Here is a 26,663-nt window from a genome sequence, read left to right on the forward strand (position 1 = left end):
CAACCCCATCTCATCCTCCAAGCAGAACAGGAGCGACAGTGGGGCGGTTGGAGCGCACTGCGCTCCAGTAATCCCAGGCCTTTGCAACAACCTCTGTGGAGAAGTTACACACCAACACAATCTAAAGCAAACAGCCAGCCAGCCCCAGGACTGAGAGTGACGGAAAGATGCCATCAAGTGAAACTTCCTCAAATCCAAGTATTGATCCCCTCCATGTGAGATCAATTTATATATTGATTAGCAACATCAGCATTTCTCACCCATCTTCGGTTATCCCCACTGCAAAACACATGTGCAACAATTGCTGGTAAAGAATCACTGATCTCAGGCAGATATTTTTCTTTTCTAGACCTTGTAACGTTATAGGGTCTATTCCAGCGATACACTTGGTATATGCATGCCTGTTTAACTCATTACTGCTAATGGTTACTGTTAAGGGCATATCTATTACATTTGCATCAGCATGAACGCTAATGAACAGAACACAGTTTTAAGCAGAACAATCATTGGCTATACAGCTTTTCAGTAGTTTCCTTCTGACCCTGTTCTAGTCTCAAGTAAGCAGATGTGTCTCTTCGTCAGATAGTGCGTCCGCTCTCCAAGGTCATATACAGTACCACTGTCTGGAAATCAGAATTTGGGCCCTAGAATTTACAATCCCACTCCACAAACATTCAGTTCAAAATTTTATAGTCAGCCTGTATTTTCGCACAATGGAACTACAGATGTTATTAGTGCCTGGTTCAAAACAAACAAACAAAAAATCAAGCTTTTAGAATACCTTAATCTGCATCTATTAAATAGCCCCCCTTACCTTAGGCAAGTCGCCAGCTACTTTCTGCCTTTCACTTTGATCAATTTTAAGTTTTGCTAGCGTGTCATTTAACTGTGTTTTCAGCTGTAAAATAGAAAGAAAAAGAGTAAGGCTCTATTTTAATTCGTATCCTTCTTGGATTAATCCAGTGCATCGTTGATTGCAGAAGGGAAAAAAATGACTAACAATTACTACACTCAGGGGATTAGTCAACATGTGCTACAACGTTTACAAGGAGAGCCAAGGAAGAGATTCAGATCTGTACAGTTAAATGAAAGGAACAAAAGCTACAGAGAGAGTAGGGGTTATAGTCAGTGTGACAACCGCATATGGTTTCAACTTCAAGCTACACTGCCAGTAAGAAAAGCTGATACCAAAAAAGGTTGACGTTTGACTTAATTCACAGCAAACATCCAGCATTTAAGGATACTGCCACAATAGATTACTAGCTCCGATCAACCTGTCCCCTCTCTACTAAAATTTGCTGTGCGATATACTGCAGATTGTCTTGGTCATTGTAGCATAGCTCCTACTTTTTACAAGGATGTTCGCTCCACCAGCATACTAATGTTGTGTCTAATGGTTTATCGCCATCTATAAGAGATTAAAATCTTCATGGCGTTTAGACTTTACTATTTCGAACACTACGCTGTGTCAGTCAAGGAGAATGATTTCTTTGTGTTGGTTGCACCAAAATACAGCCTCTGAAGAATGATTGTAATTTTCAGTATATCCTTTTATTATTTGTATTGCTCTTTGACATGCATGTCAACGCCTCCAGGACTGCGGCTGCAACACTTACTGCACGATTCTCAAAGGGGAACGTTCACTAGAAGCCTTGAAGGGCAGCTTTGGTGGATTCCTGGTCATGCAGCACATCGTGCTGCTGCTCACTCTTCTTGGGAACTAGCAGGGGATTAAAACGAACAATAAGGGTGCTCCAAATGCAGAATTCTTGTGAATTTCACTGTCTCTTCCTCAAACTCTTGCCTGGTGCAAACCCATCCAAACGGGAGACTATTCCTGTATGTTTTGTATGCGAGAAATACAGTTGGTTTGCTACCTCATCGCACAAGAACAAGCAGCAGGGAAAGTGACGGGATGATAATGCCCCTACAGACTTCACCAAGCCAGCACCTTCGGTCTGTAGTTGTTCAGCTCAGGGCCGGCTCCAGGAACCAGCAAAGGAAGCAGGTGCTTGGGGCACCACGTCCGGGTCTTCCGCGGCAATTCGGCAGCGAGTCCCTCAGTGCCTCTCAGAGTGAAGGACCCACCGCCGAAGAATGAAGCGGCGCGGAAGAGCTGCCGCCGAATTGCCGCCGATCATGGCTTTATCTTTTTTTTTTCCTGCTTCACCGCTTGGGGCAGCAAAAAAGCTGGAGCCGGCCCTGGTTCAGCTACCTTGCTAAGAAGCTGGTATTTTTAACAGTCGCAGCTGTAGACTGAGGGGTGAACTTTGCCGGTGATATTCAAATGGTCAGGCGGGCAGAGCTGTGACTGCGAATCCCTGAGTGTGTGTGTCAGCCCTGTTAAAGATGTGCATTTTTTTTTTTAGCAAAGGCAATGTTCATTTTTTAAGGTCTGTTTCCTTCGGACATTAGGCAGTTTGCACAGCAATAAAGTAAATTTTTGCTCTCCAGAGGCTGCAGTTGTCAAAGTGGTTCTTACAAGCCAGAACTGGAAGTTAAGCCCACAGAGAGGGCACTGCACCTGTAACACCAGGTAATCAGAAATCTCCCAGAGTATTCAGAGTGGTGACACCAGCATGGGGAGGTAACATCTGAGAGCTGGAAGAGCGTCTGCATGCTAGCGACAATCCCACTTCACTTCTAGAACTACTAATCTCAAGTAGGTTCGGGATTTTTAAACTTGAGAAGGCTTAACCCAGACCAGCTTTGCATCTGTTAGGGCTGGTCAGCATGATACACCTCTACCCCGATATAACGTGACCCAATAGAACACGAATTCAGATAGAACGCGGTAAAGCAGCGCTCGGGGGGGGGGGGGGGGGGAGGAGGAGGAGGAGAAGAGACAGGGCTGCGCACTCCAGCGGATCAAAGCAAGTTCGATATAACGTGGTTTCACCTATAACGCGGCAAGATTTTTTGGCTCCTGAGGACAGTGTTATATCGGGGTAGAGGTGTACTGCAATCCATCTTGGGGAAATTAATGCTGGGTTTACCATCCTAGCAAAAATTCAAAACAGGCATGGAGACTAGGAGTGGGGAGAAAACTCTGATTCTGGCTTGGAAGGCACAAAGCAAGCTCTGGTCACACACAGGCACATTAAGGCATCGTCCATTCTCAGAGGTCAAATGCCAGCCTCCCTGTGAAATGACGGGGGGTTAGAAAGGTATCTGAGTTGGATTAACCTTCACACTGGAAAATACGTATATGGAGCAGCAGGCCAGACCTGGGTTCATCCAGCTCCACTTTGAAAAGCCTACCAGGGGCAGCATTAGTTATCAGGCAGTCTCCAGAATCAAAATGCAGCCTGGTGCACATTTGTATGCCAATACCCAGAACAACCACTTAGCTATTTCAGAGCAGTGATAACTGATTGAGCAATGGGAACAAAACCAGAGAAGTTTGGGCTGATTCGTATATGCAGAGTTCTTTCCTCGGTGCTTTTACAACTCAAATTATGATGGGTGCTCCGCACTCTTCTCCTTCGTATTTATGTGTAGTGTTTGTGTTCTAGATATTTTTGGAAGAAAGCCCAAGGTGGATTTTCTATGTTAGGTTGATTGGCCCGCACGCATTTTTGGTATTTCAAATGTGTCCTACATGCAGCTACACTTGTTTGTCTACATTACATGAAACACTGATCCTAAAAAAGCTCATTGGAGTATGAAAATATCTTAAGGCTTTTCTAAAGAACCAGTCATGCCATAGTTAGGAACAGAGAAAGACAAATCGTAAAAGTCATACTACAAAAATGATACTGCAATGGACAAAAACACCAAGCTGAAGAGGTTAGCAGACAGACAGGATTTGTGATGGTTTCTCCATATAAGCATAATGTGGGCCCACTGGAGAACACGTTTCTTACCAAATTTAACTCTTCATTCTGTCTTACTGCTTCAGAATATGAATCATCAAGTTTTTTCTGCAATTCAGTCAACAGATCTTTGAGCTGAAATGAAGTTTAGAGTTTTTAGGATTTGTCTCCTTAGGATGCCTGTTTGTCTTCTGCTCTGTTATTAGTGTGTCCGTCTACCCAAAAGTCACAAGCACCAACTCAACTCTGACAGTTAAGGGTTCTATTATGATGCCAACTGACTTATTACCATAGAAAAGCAAAAGGAACGTTGTTTTGTCAGTTACGTTTACCTCTCTGACTTCTGAAACATAAGTGGATCGCTCTATTTCTGCCTTTTCTAGTTCATTTTCCAAATGTTCTCTCTCTCTTTTAAGCTAGGGAAAAAAAAACAGAGTTAACATAATAGTTTCCGATGGCTTCCTTTCATTGTTATTTTTTTCTTAAAACATTACTGTTGAATATAAAATAATTATTTATCTTCTCAAACCTTGCAGCTGGCACAGGTTGGCCATTTAAATTCAGTTTTGCCTAAGATTTATTTGAACTTTGAACAAAAAAACCTTCTAAAAAGTGTTTGCCTGAAGTTCGGCTCTCAAGACTAGAGTTAGGGGCCTCCATAAGAGACCTCATTTCTGCAAGTGGGGAGCACCCAGTAGCTCCCACTAACTTGAACACTTATGGAAATCAGGCCATTTATGGAGGCACCTAACTCTAGTCTTAGGAGCCAAACTTCAGGCACCCACTTTTTCAAAATCTTCGCCAAAAGGTTTTAGAGCTGAATCTGCAATGCAGCGTCAATCGACAGTACAAAACTGTTCTACTTGCATTAAATAGTTCCCAAAAAGGTTTCAAATTTAAGAAGTGACTTAAGTTTTAGATATTATCGAAAGGAAAGCTTCAAAAGGATAAACTATTTAAACGTACAGTTTCGGCTTCTTTGATTTCTTCCTTTAATCTCTCAATTTCATGCTCCAATGAACCGACTGAAGAGCGCATCTGCAGTTTTCAATACAGACGAATACACAATTTAAGGTTATCAGAGATCTATCAGAGCCACAGTAATTCATCTAAAAACAGTATCTTGGTACAGTAAACATTTTGTAAAACAGTCCAAGTCTTGGGTATATTAAGGGGCCTACCCTCCCACTCTCTCACATACCACCTCCCCTCCGCATCACAATACAAGGAATCCTCTGCCTGAGATATTTAGATCACAAACAAAAGACTCATTAGACAAGTACTAAACCAGCCCTCTATTATTCATACTAAGGAAAATGTCCTTCATGTTTGCTTAATAGGGAAGATGGTGTCCATTCACAAAACTATAAATAGCTAAACCCAGCAGATTTAGCCATATATAAAATCTGTATTATGACAACAGATGGTAGTGCATCTATAGTTAAAGACACGTCAGCCTGTTACAAATCTCTCAAACAAGAGGTTTATAATTCAGCTCCACACATTTGCTCCAGGTTGCTACCCTGAGTTTCAAATTCTCAGGCCTTGGCTACCCTGGCAATTCACAGCGCTGCACTTGCTGCGCTCAGGGGTGTGAAAAAACACCCCCCGAGCGCAATGAGTGCAGCGCTGCACGCTCTCTCGCAGCGCTGCAAGCTATTCCCCTCGAAGAGGTGGAGTAACTGCAGCGCTGCAAGAGAGCGTGCAGCGCTGTGAATCCGCAAGTGTAGCCAAGGCCTCAGCCTAGAAGTAGTTTAGAAAGAATTTTTTTTTTTGAAAAATTGGTTTGACCTATTTTAATTCTGGGGCAGGGAAGGAAGCGTGTAAGAGTTACAAGCCTCTTTTCTGCTGCTTGTGCTATAAATGGATCCTTTTCTAAAGGAAGGAAGCTTGCAGCTGATTTTTCAGTCATGTTTTAACAGCTTCAGAGAAATGGTTATGAATTGACTGTTGCTAAACCTTGACACAACCACCCAGCTCTGTATACACTGATGGATCATTGTCTTCATAATCCGAATTGCCAGTGAGAAATAGAAGACTGAAAGTAGTATGGACAGTGATTTACTGGGGCAGAAGAATTCAGACTCTAGGGCATGTCAGTTGGACACTTGGAATGTGTTAGATACAGCATTCTCAACTTCCTGTCCTATCTGCTATGCCATGTTTCTGTGCACTATTAAACAGCGGCCACCCCAGAAACAGCTGCATCACAGCAGCAGTGAAAAAAAGTTCACTGCAGTTGTACATGTACTTTGTAAAATAATTTGAGTTCCTTTGGGATAAAAGGCAACAATATTTATTTTCTTTGTTTGTTCTTATTACTGTAAGGAACTGCCCCATAAATCTAAGGCACTTTGTACTGCCTTAAGTGTGTAGAGGTCTCTCTCCAAAGCAGGGATGGTCTTACACACAGTATCACAATGCGTCAAGGCAAGCCCTTGATGTTACCCAGTATCTCTCACTGTATTTTATTACACGGATTACAGACTGACCTAATGTTACATATAAACAGTGGTTAGGAAGTCACCTAACAAATGAGGTTTGCAAAATATTCTAGTGTTAGTCTGAACCACACACAAAATATCCAAAAGAAATGAAAAAAGGCTCAGGAGACAGATCTTTATAAATACCTGTCTAAGTTCGTTCTGGGACTCTTCAATTTTTATTTTCCATTTGCTCTCCTCCTCTTCCACACTCCTCTGTAGTCTTTGTAAAATCCCCTCCTAACACAGAATTTTAGTTAATTTCATAGGAAGTTAATAGGAAGACTGGCAGTTTGCAGTGTCATTGGGTGAAAGTGACATGGTTCCCTACCGTCTCTGCAAGGACGGCCTTGTACTTCTCACACTCCAGCTGTAACATTATATGCATTTCCTCAGCCTCCTTCAGCTTCTGCTCCATAGCCTATGGGGGGGGATGGGGGGAGGAAGAGGGAGGGGGAAGAGAAATCCCACAGATTTTACATCAATTGACACACATTTATGTTCTATAATTAATCATCTTAATGGAACTATCAAGCCCTAGGTTATACACAGTTACAGGACTTCATTCTGCAACAGCATGGAAAGGGGAATCTTCAAATGACATCAGGTACAACATTCAACTAAGGTTCTTCCTATGTGTCTTTAACCTTTGTAATTATAAAAGAGTGTGGTGCTATTGAAAACAAGAGGTAAGCCTCACGTGCTCTAATAGTACAGATCTAAGACCACGGAGTCTGGGAATGCTGTGCCGGGCATATAAACGAATGCTGGTTTTAGCAGCATGCAACTGCACGCTGCATAAAGTGTTCCAGTACACTGGGTTATAATGAAGTGTTTTGTAGATGTCTGACTTAAGTTAATCAAGAACTATAAACGTGAGCAGTTTTCTCTAAAAACAGAGGATGAGTAACAGCTGGTGCTGTGTTTCAGCACATTACCGACAGCGAGACTCAATGTTTATTAATGTCACGACACTGCAGCAGCAGTGGAGGGGGAGGGGAAGTTTAACTGGAAGCCACTAAAGAATGGTTAACCTGCTGTTCAGTCAATGTGACCCTCCGAGGCTTGCTGTCCGCACAGATTCCAAGTCCCGTGTGTGAAATCAGATTCTTTTGGCCAGCAGTGTCCATTGGAGCCGCACCTACACCTAGATCGCCTCTCACACCCCCAGCCCCCACGCCAGGGCATAAAGGACCCAACTATCACTCGACTCCTTCACCAATACAGGGTCCAGAAGATTGCACTAATTAACAGTAGCTCAGAAAAGCAGGCAGACACTGCTGGGATTCAGTCTCCTTGCCACAGGGGGCAAGAAGGAAATGAGGGACAGTTGGGCCCACTCCACCCATCACACATTCAGGTGAGTGGGGTACGAGGAGACCTAGGGTGCAGGTGCGGCCTGAACAGACACCGATGACCAAAAGAATCTCGCACGCAGGTGGCGCGTATGCTCCAATAATGGAATCCACATGGACAAGTTCTCAAAAGAACCACCAGTTCTTTTTACATCACTACGTAGTGTTGCTCTCACAATTTCACAAGATTTTGTTCGCCTGTTTACAAATTGCTCAGATCCCTTAATTATAGCTGGTTTGTTAATATCATTACGGATGTCAATTTTTACGCAGCCTGTTATCTGATTAGAACCTCATAAGCAATTCACAAGTTTAAACAGATCTGTGCTACACACAGGGTACCTTACGCTATTTGTACTGACCTTAACCTCCTCTGACCCTGAGGCCTCTAGTAAATATTCTCTTGCCGTCTTTTCAAACCCATGTATCCATTCACTGTGACTCTGTGGGGAAAAATGCATGTAATTAAAACTATCCACAATTCAAAATCTGAACAGGGAGCTTATTTTAGAAACACTTGTTTCCTACCTGAAATTATGGTGTGGATTTTCAGCTCTCAGTGTGGGAATCTAATGCATAGCTCCTATCTGCAGGAGCTGCACAGTCAGTTTTGTGCACAAACAAACCTGACAATTAGAGTCCCAGAGGGAGTGACACATTTCAAAGTGGTAGTTTCCAAAGGAGTAGAGACTAAAAACTTGTGTATTTATGTCAGCTGTAGATGCTAGGATGTTCAAACAGGTATTTCTGAGGACCTGGAGAGCATCATTTCTCAAGATCCCTGTACATGAAACTACGAGTAGTCCGGGGGCACCTTAAAGACTAACAGATTTATTTGGGCATAAGCTTTCGTGGGTAAAACCCACTTCTTCAGATGCATGGCGTGAAAATTACAGATACAAGCAAAAATATACTGGCACATGAAGAGAAGGGAGTTACCTTACAAGTGGAGAACCAGTGATGACGAGGCTAATTCAATCAGGATGGATGTGGTTCACTCAATAATTGATGAGGTGGTGTCCAATTATTGAATTACTGATTGAATTGGCCTTGTTTTTACCCACGAAAGCTTATGCCCAAATAAATCTGTTGGTCTTTAAGGTGCCACCAGACTTCTCGTTGTTTTTGTGGATACAGACTAACACGGCTACCCCCTGATACTTGTACATGAAACTGGCTATTGCCACACGGACGCAAAGACCTCACCAGGAAGGTGGCTACGTAAGAGCATAGGCACCAACTCTGTTGGTGCTCCGGGGCTGGAATGGTGGGTGCCTTCATCCATCAGAAGCCTCCCCAATCAGCACCTCTCCCTTGCCAGCGGCCCACCGATCAGCACCTCACCCCACCAGCGCCTCCCACCCGCCGCGATCAGTTGTTCAGGGCCATGTGCACTCTGGGGAGGGTGCAGAACATGGTGGAAAGAGCCGGGGCAGAGCGGGGATAGGAAGAGGCAGGGTGGAGCTTTGGGGGAAGGGGTGGAGTGTGGGTGGGGCCTAGGGCAGAGCGGGGGGTCAAGCAATCCCCAGCACAGGAGAAAGTCAGCACCTCTCTGTGTTAAGTGTTTATTTTAAATATTCCTAAGATTTTAAAACAAAATAGAGCCCCATGCTTTGTAGCCTCAATTCCTCTCCCTCTCAACGCACTGAGGTTAACTCTCAGAATCAAGCACACTACTTTTTCGTACCTTTGAAGACATTCTGGACTCAAACCAGTTTCTTCACTGGTTATAAAACTACTTTAGAAACAGCCTAAAAAAGGTCTGTTAATGGGAGTTGAGGGGAATGCTCAGCCCATGTGGGAAGTCAGGACAGTAATGATTTATATTGTAGCAGAGCCTAAAAAGGCTGCAGTCAGATATTGAGGCCCACTGTGCCAGGCAGTAGACAAGTACCTGCCTTAAAAAGTTTGCAATCTTGGCAAATGTCAAGACAGAACAGGTGGCTGACACAGATTCTGGGGAGGCAGCATGAGGCAACAGTAATATGATCATTTTTTTTTGCAGACTAGCTGTGTGCACCATGTGTCCAGCTGGCAGGGTACGTAAAGAGTAGGACAGGTTCGATGCAATGGAATACACATACAGACATTATAACCCAGTGTACTGGAGCTTATCTTACCAAGTTGGAAGGAAGAGACACCTTGGGGAACAGTTTCTGCAGCAATTCTCTAGTTTCCATCTCCGCAGTCTCCAAGTATTGCTGCCTTTCCTGCATTGAGAGAGAGACAGAGGGTCTCATGAAGCAAGTAATACATTTCATAGACATGGCAATATCCTTTTCTAGGCCTCAAATCGCACATCTAAGCCAGGGCTTAGTTTTAGACTAACACAGGCTCCATTATTTCAAATATGGCCAAAATTTTTCTGAAACTGAATTGCTTTAGAACTTGGCCTTCACATTGTTTCCGATTTTGGGTTGTTTGCATAACATTCTGCACCAATCTAAAGCATTCCTATGGAATTTTATAGGAGCGCACAGTCACCCTGTCAGAACATGGACTACACTGTGCAGAGAAAACGCATCCTCAGATTATGTATGGTTTCAGAGTAGCAGCCGTGTTAGTCTGTATCCGCAAAAAAGAACAGGAGTCCTTGTGGCACCTTAGAGACTAACACATTTATTTGAGCATAAGCTTCCGTGGTGGGCTGTAGCCAACGAAAGCTTATGCTCAGATTATGTAGACACTTCAAATCAGTAATAAAAATTAAGTGATATTTTAATAATAAAAAATTAGGAATTGGACTGTAGAAAGAACCCACATTGGTTCTGATCAACTTTAATTATAAATTAGGGGGTTTTGTTGGGGTGATTTTAAAAAAAAAAATAAAGGCAAAGAGGAAACTGTGTTAATGCACATTTGAACCAGGCCAAGAAAGCAATGCTATCTTTTCTAGATTTTATTTTACTATACTTAACAGGTAGCTCCTCCCTTCCGCCATCTCTCTCAGAGCCCTGGATGAAATGGAAAATTATTAGAGCTGGGTGAGATTCTATACGTTTCCTTTGCCTTTTCTGTATGTGTTCTACAATTTGTGGCAATATGAGCCCAATGACAAAACATAGTAGTATTTTAGGGCACCTTAATATTAAACAGGACCACCTATGAAATGTTTGGTTACCGTATTTGTAATAGATGGGTTTGTATGGACTTTTTGCCAGTCAGTTAACGCACTCCTCTTTATTCAGGATCTTTGAATTTATTTTGAAACAAGGCAAGCTGTACCAACTGTGCTCCAGGGAAGCATTCCTCACTAATACAATTTCTTTTTTTTTTTTTTTAAATTTGACTTATACATTACTGAGCCTCCTATTCTGCAGTTACTCAGCCGAAAGTGACATCTGCATCCTTAGTAGTTTGGGATCCAGTGTCAGAGACAGATGGGAGAGACACGAGGCCGTAAAGCTACGCGGTTAAATTTAATGTTAGCTTTCAGCAATATAGGCTTCACCGAAAGAAGCAAACACCAGTTTCATCAAAAATCTTCAGATTAAGAAAGAGCAATTAAATGTAGCGAGAAGCAGCTACGTACGCTTATTTCTCAGAATGCTGGGCTGAGCTAAGAGCATGCAGCGTTCTTTTGAAACAACCTTGAGATTCAGTCCTATTTCCCCCTTCCTCCGGCTAGCTGACCCTCCCTCCAAACACACTAAAGCAGCAGCACTTCTTCTATTTTGACATTTCAGGACTTTCAGTCCACGTTTCCTTTCAGAACAACCCATTCACAATTCCAGGATTTCACTCTGAACATGTGTTTCAGTGGGAGTTTGAGGTTCCCATTCTTTCAGGAATATCAATGCCCACTAAATTGGGGGGCACGATTTGTATCAAGGTTTTTTAAAATAATCCAGTTGTTCCTATTCATTAGGCAATAAGCGCATTCAGCCTGACACCAAAAAGAAACACCACTGACCACTGAAAGCAGTTCAGGCGTAAGGGTTAGGGTCTGGCTTTCGACAGTTCATCACAAGGACAATGATTCTAACAATTATGCAAACAAAAACAAATCAGCATGCCCACAAATTAAGAAAAATAAAAGTAATTTAAGACGACAGGTAGAAGCAGAGGTGAAAGTATATGAAAGCTCATTCAGAACAGACTATGTAAATTGCAGTAAAAGTTAAATGCTTCAATTTGAATTAAAAAACTAGCTGCAGATTTGTTTCTAGTTTAATGCATTGTTTCTACCAGTTAACATTACAACCTTGGCAGTCTTGTTCGCTTTGTCCTGCAGCAATTTTTCAGTTGATGCCAATGCTTCCATTGCTTTCCAGTTTTTCTCCCGAAGGTCCTAATCATTTTTAGAAAGAATGATTTCAGTTCATCCAATATTCAAACTGTTTCTGCTTTTCCTTCAGAGGTATACTTTGTATTACACTCAGTAATTTGCATTTAAATGCTGGTTACTGCAAGATGATTTTGCTGAATAAGATGACGTACACTAGCAAAAACAAGTGTGATGTTAGAGTTTGAATGAAGAAAGAAAAATGCCAATTTCCCACACGTACACCCACCCATGTACTCAGAATTGTCCCCATTGTTAGTGTACTACAAGCATATTATTATCGGGCTAACAACCCTGCACTTTGACTGCACTTGTGAGAGGAAAGAGGAAAGTACTCAGAAGTGAGGAACATAGACACCAAACCACGGATTACAAAACGAAGCTTAGGCATGTGGATTTGCCTAACCTAGAAGGACCCTAAATACACATGGAAGTGTATCTGCTTAAATCCCAATCCTGCGATAGGATCCCGGCAGGTTGATCCTTGCACCCAAACCTGGGATCAGGGCCTTGATTTGCATTATTACACAAAACTCATCCTCACTATATGGAATTAAAGAGACCCCCAGCGTCATTTCTAACCCATCCCCTTTAATTTGGGAGTTTTGCCAGAGTGATGAGCACATTCCCAATCTGCCTGTGAACGACACAGTAATTTGCTGTGCTCCTACTTCTTTCTTGGCAAGGTCGTCAAACATGTTCTCCACAAGATAGATCATATTTCACAGTTTGGAGTCCGAGGTAATTAGTTAACTCAATTTGAAGATAAAATATTGCACCGCCATTATCTGGAAAGGGTTGCTGAGTTGGGAAGAAAGACCGCTGGTACTTGGGAACTTGCCTTTTCCAGCCTTCAAAACTAACAGTAAGTCCTTGGCAAGCTACCGATTAGACCACTGCATTTTTAGTTACTAAACAAAAAGCGTGACATCCAAACATACATTCAACATTTCTGCATCACCCCTTCTGTCGCCTGAGTATCCCAACCACAATGTAGTTGTTACAGAAGAGCAAGCACGTCCCAGAGAAATTGTGGAGTGGCGTGAACCTAAAGGCATGGTCTCTGATTAGCCTTAACTGGAGTTGCGTGTGCAGTGAAGGGGCACGTACATCTGGCATTCCACAGAATATGAGCCAGGAATACAAGAGACATGGTCAATTTACTGTCCCATGCTAACTGTTCTTTGAGAACACATGTTCATTGGTCAACTCCCCACCATTTCTGGTTTTGCTTTGAAGCTATGTTGCTGCTCACCACAGACAAGCTAGCAAGTTCTTTTCTTGGCATTTTCTTGTATTACAGGTGTCCCCTTCACATCAGGCAGCCAGAATTTTCTTGACTCATGTGCATTAGAGATTCTTACACGCTATTTTGCTTTATAAATAGGTTTGATCTGTTGGATTTGTCAATGTTTATATATTCATTTTCTCCTATTAAGACACCCATAACATCCATGGGCTCCAGACTCCTGGTATCCAGCCTGGCACAGATTACGCATGTTGTGGAAGCAATGCAGTAGGTTAATGTGTGAGAAGAGATGAGTGCAAGCATCGCTTTGTTTCGCCCATCAGCTGATGATCGGAGCACTGCCATGGCTGCAGTAGAAGGGACACTTGCGCCCCTTCACTTTTCACTGTAAGAACTGGGATTATACATTTTTAGAAACGGGGGAAGCCAGATTTGAGTCACGATGGTATTATTTCTCTGTGCTGTCCAACACACAAATCAGATAACAGGCAACCATCTTTTTCCCCAGTGAGACTCTAAGTTTGACAGTACGGTTAACCACATTCAATTTAAGTTTATGAGAATGCCGTTAGATCTTGCTCTCCAGCAATTTCCCCTTCCCCAGGGGTTAAGAGAACGTACAAAGATTTAATAGCAAAACTCAAGTGTTTGGCAAACTAAGAGATTCTTAGGGTAGCTGTTCCCAAGGGAGAACTGAAGTGAGCACACAAGCTGGTACAGGGCTATAGAACAGGGCTTGTTTTCATGGCAGCAGAATATCGGGCACTGTTTAGTGTTACGCACACAGAACTACCCCTTGAGTTTTTGAAGAATTTACTTACATTGTTCTTTTTCCTCTGTTGTTCAACAGCATTTTTCAGGGAGCCTAGCTCATTTCGCAGACTGGTGATTTCGGTCTCTTTCCCTGCAATACTGAATTAGCAGAACAGTCGGTCACAAATCTTCACATGCAAGATACTTAGAGTGAAAGATTGAGATTTTCTCCTTCTCCCACTTTGCTTGTAGCGAAGGCAGATTAATGTAGTCTGCATGCAAAACGGGGCAGTTTTGGAGAGATCCACCCATCTTGCACAGAGTCACGATCATGCAGTACTCATTGAACAAGTGCGCAATTTCCAACACCTAGTCCTCATCTGAAAGATCCTGCATGATTGTGCCATTACCTCTTTGTTCATAGTCCTCCTCTTGCTTCCAATGCTTTTGTCTTACTGCTCATTTTAGTCCCCCTCCCCCCGCTCTCCCCTCCCCCAAGCACTTAATCAGATTGCCCCTCTCTTTGGGCCAGCACCCCTCTCTCATTGCCTGCCAGACTCCTTTCTTCAAATCACTCCTCAAAACCCATTTCTTCCAGAAACCCTTTTCAACAGCTCACCCTTAGTTATCTACTCCCTCCGCTTCCGCAAGGGATGTTTTACTTCCTGTCTATTTTAGATTGCAGGCTCTCTGGAGTAGGGAGCATGTCTGCCTGGATCCGTAGAACCCAGTGCGAGGTATTCAGCAGTATTTAAGTGATTGTAAACCAAGCAGAGAAAAAAAACGTGGCACATTTTAATGCATGAGAACGAGCGCAAGAGACCATTACACACATTGTAAGCAAGCACTGCGTAACCTTTAACACAATTCTTTCGGCATGCTTCACTTCTAGCTTGTAATACCCTGTCATCCCTGAGCTTTTCCTCAAGATGATATTTAGGCCAGCCAGGCAATTTCATGACACGCACAAGAATTCACTGGGAAGCAAAGATCTAAACATTCACTTTGCTTGGAACCTTAAATGAATTTTCATCTCAGCCATCAGAAGGCTAAGGCTAGCCCATTAACCTTGAGCGTATTTAAATTTAAGCTCTAAGAAATGGCTTGCTTCCACTGTGCCCTCAACGTAGAATAGGAGAGATTCAGGGTTTGCAGAACCCCTGAGCTAGTGATTGCGATTCAGAGAGTTACATCTGTGAAGCTCCAATTTACCAGACACCTAACTTATTACGGTCATTTCTCACTCGCATGCCTGATGCTTTTGAAAACCATTTGGTTTGTAGTAGGTACAAGTTTTCAGTGCAATAATGGAAGTCACGTGTATTAAAAAACAATTACCAGCAATACTTACACTTGCAGCAGCTCGTCGCTTTGGACGGCCAGAGACGCCTACAAACAGATCAGAAATACATTAAAACGGATTAACAGTAGCTGGGAGTGCTGTCGAGGCGATGCCTTGCTTTGCTCCCTGCCAGATCAAGCAGCAACATTAGCAGCCTCCTGTCCAGTCTTTTTTGGCCAGAAGGTTGGTGACTGCAACACGTGGCCTGAAGGGGAGTGAATGCGAAGCAGGGGAGCAATGTGGCGGGGTAATCAAGACTGCAGCACGGATGCAGACCCACAAAATAAGGAGGAGAGTAGGGACAGAGGCACCAGATATCCAGCAACTGGGAAACAGTTACAAATTCCCTTAATGTGTCTTTAAATTGTTCCAGGATTGGGGCAGCTGATAAAGAATGGGCATTAGCCTGCTGTGCATACTCATGGCAATGAGCCCCATCAATGTCAGTTAACACAGTCAAAGTGGGAGCCATACCTGCTTACGAGTCTCTTGCTTTAATTCTTGGATTTGCACTTTAAACAAGTCGTTTTCTTTTTGTGCCTCCTGTATAAATAAAGAGAAGCAATGACATTATCTTCACACCCGTACACTCCTGTTTACCACCCAGGACACTAGCGCATAGGATGCTTATTCCCCATTAACATCTCACCTGTAACTGTTTTCCTTTGTTTGTAATTTCTCTCCCCCTTTCTTCTAACACAGCCTCCATCTTCTTCACCTCTTCTTCTTTCTCTTTCAATCTGTGATGTTCATTCAGGAAATCAAAAAGTGCATTGATTAAAAAATAAGCATCACTCTGGATCAGAGAGTTTGATGCTCTAGAGAGGGCTAGCTTCACAACAGTCAAGAAATTAAGCCTGTACATTTACAGCATATACATGACATAAGATGCTGCCAAGCAAGGTCAATCCGCAGGGACCACCACAGCACGAAGTAGTCTCCACATACAAGCAATCTATGATCTCTGTGCCAAGAAAGACAAAAATAGCACCAGCAGATACCTGCCTACTAAGAACTGGCCTGAAGTTATTGAGTCATTTTCACATGTCACTTAACAGCAAATTCATTTAGTCACCATCAACGTACATAACATTCAAACCAGAAACAGGGGAAAGGTTACAAATCCCCCTCCAGCTAGCTCCCTAGAAGAATTAAACCTGGCTTCTGTGATTTCAACCTGGAATCCCAGGTTTGGCCTGGAAGTAGCTAGAATGTCACCTGAGGCACATGGCCAGGGACAATGTTTCAAGACCGTGGAAGGCGATTCCATCTCTCTTTTATTGGGCTGAACAGGCGTGGGACATTACCAAACGTTGTGGTGGATTCTCCATCACTGTCAATACGGGCCTGTGTTATAGGCGGGTGGACTAGATGTTCACAGTGGTCCCTTCTGGCTATATAATCTATGAATTGTCTCTCTGAGAAGCACACTAAGCTATCGGAATCTAAAGATGTTTAAAGCAACTCTCTTATGAAACACCAAATACGCGCATCCTTATCTCTCTTAATGTTCGTTAGTGTGACAACACTATCTGTTAGCATGAAAGCAAAAAGACAATGGAAAATGTAACTTTACAAATCAAGTGGTAGAGTGCTTCAGAAGTCCTGTGGAGGTAAAAAGCGACAAAGAGTCCTATGGCACCTTATAGACTTACAGAAGTATTGGAGCATAAGCTTTTGTGGGTGAATACCCACTTCGTCAGACGCCTGCGCCAATACTTCTGTTAGGTACCACAGGACTCTTTGCTGCTTTTACAGATCCAGACTAACACGGCTACCCCTCTGATACCTGTGGAGGTAAATTAACCATCTGTATCTCTTGTTGTTTAGTTGGTTGCTGCCTGAGTGGGTACTTCTAAACAGCCCGTAGTAGCAAATGGATCTCAGAACCCAAGGTCCAATTTAAAAGTACCGTGGACACAGCTATTTTTAGCACGGTACCGCAAGCCCAAGCCGGTCAACCTGCACTTGAAGGCTTGCTGCCAGGGGCCAGGCAGACGTACCCTTCGATGCTGTATAGACCCTGGCCACTTTGTCAAACATATGCTTAATGTCAAGGTAGATGGGGAGAGAACAGAATACCGAGAGTGCTGAACACATAAGAGCTACTAGGCATGTGTTAAAATTCTAGTGAAATTAAAGAAGTCTCTATGATCACTTCCTTTTGCTCTGTGTATGCGCATTAGTATTTAGTCAAGCTGCTGCACTTCCATCAGCACTAAAGCTTATTACACCAAAGCACATAACAATTCCCACAATGAAGTCCCACACATTTCAATTTAAGATAAATCACAGCACAGAGACCAGAAAGCACAGAAGAGGACACTTGAGAAGCTGCTAGGCATACTTACAAGATCTCCAGATCCTGGACTTGTGACACAGCAGATACCTATCAAACAGAAACATTCAGACCCATACTGACAGCACAGTAAACACCTTCAGTTTAACAGTGAACATCTACATCAGTCAGAATAATGATACCTAGTTCTTATATAGCACTTTTCATCAGTAGATCTCAAAGCACTTCACAAAGGGAACTACAGAGAATGAAGTGTCACTTTTCTAGGAAAGACCAAAGGTTTTTAGGTCAATAGAGTTTAAACATTTATATTGCTCCAAAAACCACATGACCCCAAATTTTAAACAAACAAACAAACAAAAAAAACCCCACAAAACTGATGCCAACTGGCACAAATCTAACTCAACCAGCCTCTACCACCTCCAGCCACCAGTGGGATAAATTACTCCCTGGCTACAGGACTGACTTAAGACAGAGTGTGTGTGTTTGGCACCACCTCTTGCCCTCAGAAAAATGAACCAAATTTCAGCACTGCAGAGTTAATTCATGCAGCAGCAACCTACCTTGAGAGCATGCTGCATGCCAGCCCTTTGGTGCCCCATGCAGGGAACAAAGAGCAAAACCCCAGCCCATCACAACTTCTGTGATAAATCAAAAGGGAGAGGCACTTTTAGATTCCAGGCCAGGGCTTTAAGTGCCCCCGGGAGATGGATGCTCTGTCTTGTGTCTATGTCACGCTCACATCAGTCTGAGACACTGAAAGACGGGCAGTCTGCACTAGCTACAATTACCATGTGGTCTGCACAAAGAACTCCAAGACGTGCACACCACTTCAGTTCAGCCTCAAGGGGCCAAAAAGCAGAAACATGTGATAAAGTCCACAAACTTCAAAGGCTTCAGATCACTGCTACCGCCACTATTGGTAAGAAACCCCCTCCATTTTTGCTATTTTTGCAACTTTAGCCTTGTCTTAATCAACTCAAGCTAAACCACGACAAGCCATTGCAAATCGAAATAAGCATGTCCACACAGCCTTCTGCACTGGTTTAACCAAGGGCTTGTCTACATATGGAGTTATTCCAGAATAGATATTGCACTATCAATTCACTCTACCTTAATACAAAATTAACTTTCAAGTGTATACAAGTCCTAAATAGGTTTAAAATCACTAAATTAAACCAGGGCCTGTCCTTTCAAATGGGCCATAAGTAGAAGCAAAAAGCATTTGTCCAATTCAGAAGCGTGACGGGTCAGACTGGGGTGTAAACAAGGAGGCCCTGCCCCATCCTAGGGCTGGCTATTTCAACAGGAACAAGAAGCTGAACTAGAGAGAGGGAAGTGTATTGGAACTAGAAGCCATGCAGGCAGCAGCAGGTGATGGTGGTTTTCCTCAGGCCCTAAAAGACTTAACCTAACCAGAGGCTTTGTTCTTTAGACTAAGTTGGGAGTTCTGACCCAGGTGAGGTGAGGACCCTACGAACTGTGTACGGTACTTGCTACGGTCCTGAAACCTTAGTAAAAGGAGAAATGCTATTTTGTTAATGTGTGTTGGCTCCTCCTTGCCCTGTGAAAGTGAATCTGTTAACTTCCCCTGATGGGGCAGGAAGGCAGGGTGCACCCACAATGCTGTACCGGGGATGGCCCATGCCTTTACAAAAACCCAAAGACGTCGCCAGACCATTCTGCTCGGGAATCCATACCTGCTGTAGCTGTTCCAAGTTCTGTTGCTCTAGTTCCTGAACCTTCCGGGTTAAGTGGGTAATTGTATCTTGTTGACTCTTTGGATAGAAAAAGATTTAAGTGTCTGTAAATTCTATATTCATAGTTATTGCATCAAACACTTTGCTGGACAATAAAAAAAAAGTTTACCTGCAACGATTCTCCTTTCTTAGCAATATCTTTCTCCTTCTCTTCCAATAAGGCCTCCACAGTTTTCATCTGTTCTTCCTTTCCCTTCAACCTGTATCATTATGCACAAAAAAGTGTTTTATCCATTTGAAAAAAACAAACAAACTTTGCAGCGAGTGCGTAACAAACAAGAGCAGGCTGCATGATCAAAGGCTCCGCTGCAGTTTATGCCAGCTGAACAGGAGTATGAACACTTCCATTTCACTCTGCTTTTGCAGGGAGCTTGAAAGGCACACTTGATCAATGCTACAGCTCATTAAATCAAAGTGGACTGAAATTCTGCACCCATCTACATTGCAGTGATTCCATACACATTTCCCCTTGTCTCAAGATATTTCCCCCCGCTCCACATGAAAGGCGCTGAATGGATAGTCATGGAGATCCAAGTCGTATTTTTCCACACAAGTACAGAAAGGAGACCAGTGTAAACGTCCCACATTGCCCTGCCAGCGTTTCTCAACTCTGACTTGGATGTAGCACCTGTCAAGTAGTTGGGTCTCTATGCCCACTGAACACCTGACAAACCGCTCGGCGATTTCAGCAAATAGCCCCGCTATGGCAATGGCATTCGTAAGAAGGATGCTTGTCCACTAATACTACTTGCTCATTTCACACAGAATGGAGATCAGAGAAGTTGAAATGTTCTTAAAACAAAATGTGAAGAAGGATGCCATAGAGCAGATTATATGCTTCCGTTATAGTAACAGTACTTACAGGTTCTGAAGGTCCTTGACTTGTGAAGTGATCGATACCTAAAGACAAACATTTGGTACTTAAAATCACTCCTATAAGACTGAGCTATCCACATCAAAGTCCAGTATATACAGCTACGTAAACGGACAACTATTAAAATTAGTTTGGGGAGGAAGAATGGGAAAACAAGGCCATCAGAGATTGTGAAAAGAGTCACTGTCTACCGTAGTAGTTTAGGTCTGGAGGAAAGCGTTACAAAACTGAATGTTATCATTTACACACCTTTCATAATGATTTAGCACACTCCCTGCAGTGTCAGAAATAGCAGCACTCCAGCACTGGGCCAATGTACGAGAACCAGAGACATAAACGGACCCTAAAGACATCTGTTTTGTGCCTCTAGCCACCCTGAATGAAGTTCAAAACAGATGATCTCTTTTATTAATTTAGATCTGAACACAAGAGTTTTTTAAATAGGATTTCCAGACTGCCAGTGCCCCCTTACGTCTCTGTTCAAAGAAGGATGCCAAATGGAGTATTTAATTTTTGTGGGTGGATGAAAGGGAGAGACAAAGCTTACCTGGAATATTTTTTCATTTGAATTCTATATCAAAACAGCAGACTATAAGCCTACGGTCCATACTCCTAGCAAGAGACCTGGCAGGAATCACAATAGCTCAAAGCCCATTAACTCCAGTAGGTAGTACCCTGCTCCAGTGCAGCACTAAAACCTGAATTATTTCCAAGGCCTTGGCTACAGCAGAGAAATGCATCATGCGAAGTAATGTTTGTTCCACTATAAAAACACCTCATGTCCATACCCGCAGGTGTGTCGAACAGTTTACAGGGGAACTAGTTACCATTTAGAGCAGACTACGCATCAGAGCTAGACAGTGTTGGGTCCTCAGTCATTTTGGTGCCAGTGTGGACTGACTAGCCAAACGGGTTCAACTAGCGCTCTGCTAACACTCCACAGTGCCCTGGTGGTTTCACAAAGTCTCCCACAATGCACTGCACGAGCACAGCTCTCACCTCCCAGAGCAGCACTTCAAGGAGGTGGTGTCCTATCTAGCTCTCATGAGACTGCAGCTGCATATTGTGTTCAATTCTGGGCACGCTACCAGAGAATTAAGGGAAAAAAGCAGAGCAAACATCAAGACCAGGAGGGATTGCTTTAGGAGAAAAGATTAGACAGAAAAATGATGTATAACTTTGACGAACAACCTCTAAATCAGGGGTTCTCAAATGAGGTGGTGACCCATCAGGTGGTTACGTGGGGGTCATGAGCTATCAGCCTTCACCACCCATCACTGCTTCGCCTATAGCATTTATAACAGTGTAATTTAAAAAATGTGTTTTTAATTTATAAGGGGGGGTTGCACTCAGTCTTGCTGTGTGAAAGGGGTCACCAAGACAAACGTTTGAGAACCACTGCTCTAAATATTTGAAGGGGATGAGCATAGACGAGAGGTAAGAGTAAGGGTAGTGCATCGAGGTATAACTAGGAAGAACTAGGAAGAATGGGGTGAAATCAAGAAAAGTAAAGTATAGGCAAAATATCAAGCAACTTCCTGACAGCAGAATAGAGAAGACTGCCTGGACAACAGTATCCTAAATAGGGACAGTAGACCCATTGTTTGGGACACTAGATAAACTAGGACATCGGATATTTTTTTTACCTCTTTGCTCCTCATGGATGGAGTGAAAACTCACTCTGCAAAGAGTTGTTTTCAACTACTGGCTAAGGGAAAAGAATGGCTGGCGTGTATACCTGGAGAACAGAAATGCCAAGAGCACAGGCCTTCTAGCTTTAGAGGGGATGGATAGGATTTGACAGGAGGAAAATACCATTTTGACCCAGTAGCTTTGAGCTGGTGGAGCAGCTGACGCAGGACAGTAAGAGGAAGCGCCTTCACTGTTTGTAGTCAAAGGGAACAGAACACTGGAGGCACTAGAGGGTGCCAGGGCTCTACAAAACGAAGGTGTGAAACTGCTGGAACTAACTGCGCAGAGCTTTGAGCTACGAGTTCTCGCCACGTCTCTCACTAGCAAGCACAGGCCTGAGTATCTGTTATGGGGTCACTGAGGAAGACGTCTGTTAGACTGTATCTTTATAGTTTTGTACCCTATAACCAAGGGCTTCATTTTGGTTTGTAGAGATTTTTACCAAAAAAATTTCCCGGTTTTACAAAAAGCTATTTTTTACCGAATTGCAGCTGAATTTTGGGCCACTAAGGAACACAAAGAGACTAATGATGTTAAGAAAATCCAATACACTACATTAGGTAGACGTGTTTAGGTTAAAAATAAGTTAGTCTAAGTGTTAATGCGAGACTGGCTGTTAAAGTAAGGCTGTGTAAGACACATGTACATGTATGCACACATGTACATCAGTGCTCAAATCCTAAATAAACTCCCTAGACTTGACTCCCTGCTCTGGAAGGAAAGGTGTCATCTCTGGTAACCTGGGTAGACCCAAGGGGAACCCCAGAGACCCATTTCCCTGCTCCAGGAGAGATGGCGGCTCGGTAACCTGGGCAGATCAGGTAACTAACCCATCATCTCTCCTTCCAGAGCGGGCCTGGAAGGGGTAAAAGGAGGCAGAGTGGGTAGATGGTGCCCTCTCCACCCCCACGTCTTCTGGGACCCCTTCGGCAGGAGAGATGGTGGCTTGGTAACCTGGGCCACCATCTCTCCCGCTGGAGCCAGGTCAGAAGTACTCTTACTTTTCTCTATTCACTGGGGTATTTTCCTGTCCCCCAGTATTAACCCTGATATTTACCCAGAAAAGAGTGAAGTTAATTTTTGCACTGATTTTTACACTTTTTTTTTTTTTAAATTTTTGTAACAAACCCCGAAATTCCCATGAAATGTTAAACCCAATAACCCAAAGTGAAGGGTCTTCCCTAGAACCAACTTCACCCTACAAAACCAGGCCTCATCCAGTGACAGGCCCCAATGAAACAGCCGACGTACTAGAACAGATATGCTAGTAAACAAAGCACCCATTCAAAGGCTGCCCCATACTTCCAGCTCTAAGGAATTTTACCTGTTTTTCCATCTCAAGCTGGGAATTTCCTACTTCTTCTTTCAGAGCCTCTATTTCCTGTGTGAAAGCCTTTTCAATGACAAAACAGACAGGATTGGACAATGGAGACAGACCACAAAACGTATTCTACAAGTTTATTACTACTAAATACAAGGCAAGAACAAATAAATGGAAGTTAATGGCACAGACACAGAAAGGCAACAGCACGACTGATAGGTACCTGAACCGTTTTCTCCTTGTTTGCAACTTTGAGGACTTCAGCCTCCAGGAGTTCTTCCACCGATTTTATCTTTCCATCCTTCTCACGAATTCTTAGCACAGAACAGAGAGGAAACATCACAAGCTAGTTGAACTAGCGTAAGTGATCATTATTAACATCACAGTAGCCCATAAGAGCCCCAGACAGGCCCCTCTGTGCTTGGTGCTGTACATCTGTATATCAGAACCACACAAGTGGGTATTCTACACACACCCAGGGTAGCGGAAGGAGGAGGATAGGGCAATGTGGTACAAGCTTGCTTTTGCAATAACTAGCTCTGTGCACCGTTGGTAGTAGGGTGACCAAATGTCCCAATTTTATAGGGACAGTCCCGATTTTTGGGTCTTTTTCTTATATAGGCTCCTATTACCCCCCACCCCGTCCCGATTTTTCACACTTGCCGTCTGGTCACCCTAGTTGGTAGGTACCTAGTTTGGTTTGTAATCAGTAGCAGTAGTCCTAGTAGGCCACATGCCTACCTTCAGATTTCAAGTTCTGGCAAACATGCTTCAGCAAAATATTTACTGCTTTTTTTTGTTTTTCTTAACCTTTAAGGGTAAGAAATACAAATCCACTCCTTCCACACACATTAAAGGAGAACCAGCCAATAATCTAATGGTCCAGCATCTAGTGACCCAGGACAGGCCTAGACCCCCAAGGTCTGGGCTAGCAAAACTAATGTGAGTCCTACGTCAATCGACTCCTGTCCCCTACACTATTTAGTGTAGATCTATTACTGGATTTACAGAAGCATTAGTGTAGCTTGATGTGTTGCTCAAAGCTCATACAGCCATGCAAACTTTGTGCACCGGATTAAAATGGAATGTTCAGGAGAGGCAACATACCCCTGAACGTAGCAAAGAGGAGTTGGAAAAGTGGGATGAGGTTTAGGGCAGAGGGATAACAGGTTCATAATGCTACTTACACTTTCTGAAGTTCTTCCACCACTGATTCAAAAGAAATCTGAGAAAAACAAATATTTAGTTTAGAGAGACTGAAGGGTTCAAAGTAACTAACTGGTGGTTAGTGGGAGGGAAAGGGCCTGGAGAGCGCAGGGATCAGTAATGGGACACAAAGCTTTGCAAAGCTCTAAGATGCTGGTTTGAATTTGGTCTGGGTTTGTAGTGGCCCTACGTTTTTATCATAGGATGGCAGCTTGATGGCTTCTATGGTGGTCCCTAGTGGACTAGTGACCACCATCATCACAAAACTCATCCAAGTTATTGCAACACACTCCAGAAAAACCTTCCCCAAAAGCAAAGGCTCAAGATGAGCTATTGAACTGGCAATGCCTCGTGAGATAAAGCCCAGCCACTGCTTCTTAACAATGGTCAAGGCATACCACAAAGGCACTGGAATTACCCCAGTGTGTAGGAGCCTTAGGCATGGACCAGCAGCCCACAGGGCTAGGCAGGCAATGTACAAACACAGACCAAAAAGACAGTGGACTCAAAACCTCTGCCTGGCCCTTAAGGTCACCAGTCCATTGTTTAGGTCACAGACAGCACTCCCAGTGCAATCAATAACTCTGTGTACAAGTGCAGGTCACGCTTTGCTAATTAAGTGGGTAGGTTTATTAGTACATATAGAAAAAAAAACTACAATCATTGGCACATAGTGCCTAACAGACTGTATTTGATATCACCAGATTGTTATCATGATTTGTATTTCCTTGAGCTTTGGAGAGGACAGAGAGATGGGGGCTGAGATATTGGGGGAAGCAAGAGGCAGAGAAATTTCTTTGCCAACTGTCTGGTTTAAAGGGGTTGGGATTTGCTGCTGGATTTGTTATTCTTTTGTATAGATCGCATTTTAGCAGCCAGTAAAGCAAGTAGAAAATGGAGATAGATATTGTACATTTATAAACTTCAAAATCAGTAAGTAGAAATTTATATAGGCTCCCCGTGAGCTTTTTTCAGTATTAAAAGCGCTCTCATGAGCTGTTTGGGTGAAACCAGGTGCCAATAGGTGAGTAGACTCCTGCAACTGCCCAAAGAATAAAACAAGAGCATTATATAATGGACACATACACCCCGCCCCCAACCCAAAAAAAATTAGATCATCAAAGTTTTGATCATATAATTAGACATCATAATTCATATGTACCAGAGGGCTACATTCAGGTTGCCTGGGCAACCATACTTCTGGCATTTCCCAATTTGAAGGTTTGACTTTGCAACTTTAATATTTTGAACACAGGTTTTGTATGTGTAATTTCCTAGGTTTTATTGTTTGTTTGTTTTTTTAAATACAGACTCCATGGGCGTCATACAGACTCCATGGGCGTCATCAGTAGGTTTGGAACCTTTAGATCAAGAGGCACAGACTTCTGCCATTTGAGCTAATGGAGTAACTGACAGCAGTAGTAGGTTGTCACCCTCTATGTGGGCCAGCGCTAGAGAGGAGTAGAGAAAGACTTTGCCAGTGGGTTTCACAGATGTTTGCTGACAGCAGAGGAACGGTGAGATCTGGAATCCTGCGTTCCATTTCAAGATCTGGAGGCGAGAGACTGGGAGGGAGTGAGAATGGGGAAGATACACAGGATGGAACTGGGAATGGTGGGACAAGGAGATTGGGATGGGATATTCTGAGAGGTGAGACTAGGACTTGCTGGAAAAAGACTGGGATGAGATGCCTGCAGAATGGAGACTGGAACTGGCTAGCTAAGGAGAATGGGGCCAGAATGAGGAGCAAGGAGTGGGAGAAGAGAAGTCAGGAGTGGGTTGGAAGGGCTGGGGCAGAAGAGGGTCCCACTTGGGGGAACAGATTGAAGAATTTATACCCACTAGAGCCGGCTCCTTTCCAGAAGTTGGAATGGAACCCAAGATTCTCGAGTCTCACCATTCCTCTGCAGTCAGCAAATATCTGAATATCTGGATCTAATGGTTCCAACCCTGCTGATAACCCATGTGGGTGTCAAAAAAATTGTACAAGATTATGTAACCAAAGGTTGTCTCAATGCATAGAGATGCAAGGTGGGTAAGGTAATCTCTTATTGGTAGAGCCCTACCAAAATCACAGCCATGAAAAACGCATCACAGACTGTAAAATCTGGTCTTGTGTGTGCTTTAACCTTATATAATACAGATTTCACGGGGGAGACCAGTGTTTCTCAAAAGGGAAACCCTAAAAGGGAGTTGCGGGGGGAGGGGAGGGAGTTATTTTATGGGGGG

The 26,663-nt window shown here is 43.3% G+C and overlaps 1 protein-coding gene across 11 annotated transcripts in view; it reads right to left on the reverse strand.

Moving 5' to 3' along the window:
• Positions 1-26,663, reverse strand: part of KTN1 (kinectin 1) — a 110,665-nt gene that overhangs the window by 8,704 nt on the left and 75,298 nt on the right. For 5 of the 11 annotated variants that reach the window (XM_054025039.1, XM_054025038.1, XM_054025037.1 and 2 more), the window contains exons 22-41: positions 24,416-24,453; positions 23,452-23,542; positions 23,232-23,300; positions 20,204-20,241; positions 19,451-19,541; positions 19,282-19,359; positions 17,634-17,671; positions 15,932-16,022; positions 15,757-15,825; positions 15,292-15,329; positions 14,009-14,099; positions 11,858-11,944; positions 9,774-9,863; positions 8,016-8,096; positions 6,630-6,719; positions 6,446-6,538; positions 4,782-4,853; positions 4,148-4,231; positions 3,867-3,950; positions 815-898 (exon numbers count right to left, since the gene is read on the reverse strand). In XM_054025039.1, coding sequence (XP_053881014.1) covers positions 815-898; positions 3,867-3,950; positions 4,148-4,231; positions 4,782-4,853; positions 6,446-6,538; positions 6,630-6,719; positions 8,016-8,096; positions 9,774-9,863; positions 11,858-11,944; positions 14,009-14,099; positions 15,292-15,329; positions 15,757-15,825; positions 15,932-16,022; positions 17,634-17,671; positions 19,282-19,359; positions 19,451-19,541; positions 20,204-20,241; positions 23,232-23,300; positions 23,452-23,542; positions 24,416-24,453 — 1,497 coding nt within the window. The remainder of the gene's footprint in view (positions 1-814; positions 899-3,866; positions 3,951-4,147; positions 4,232-4,781; positions 4,854-6,445; positions 6,539-6,629; positions 6,720-8,015; positions 8,097-9,773; positions 9,864-11,857; positions 11,945-14,008; positions 14,100-15,291; positions 15,330-15,756; positions 15,826-15,931; positions 16,023-17,633; positions 17,672-19,281; positions 19,360-19,450; positions 19,542-20,203; positions 20,242-23,231; positions 23,301-23,451; positions 23,543-24,415; positions 24,454-26,663) is intronic. The other 6 variants (XM_054025043.1, XM_054025046.1, XM_054025042.1 and 3 more) reach the window with 3 other exon arrangements.

The sequence above is a fragment of the Malaclemys terrapin genome, chromosome 4 (genome assembly GCF_027887155.1).
Source record: "Malaclemys terrapin pileata isolate rMalTer1 chromosome 4, rMalTer1.hap1, whole genome shotgun sequence".
NCBI lineage: Eukaryota > Metazoa > Chordata > Testudines > Emydidae > Malaclemys > Malaclemys terrapin.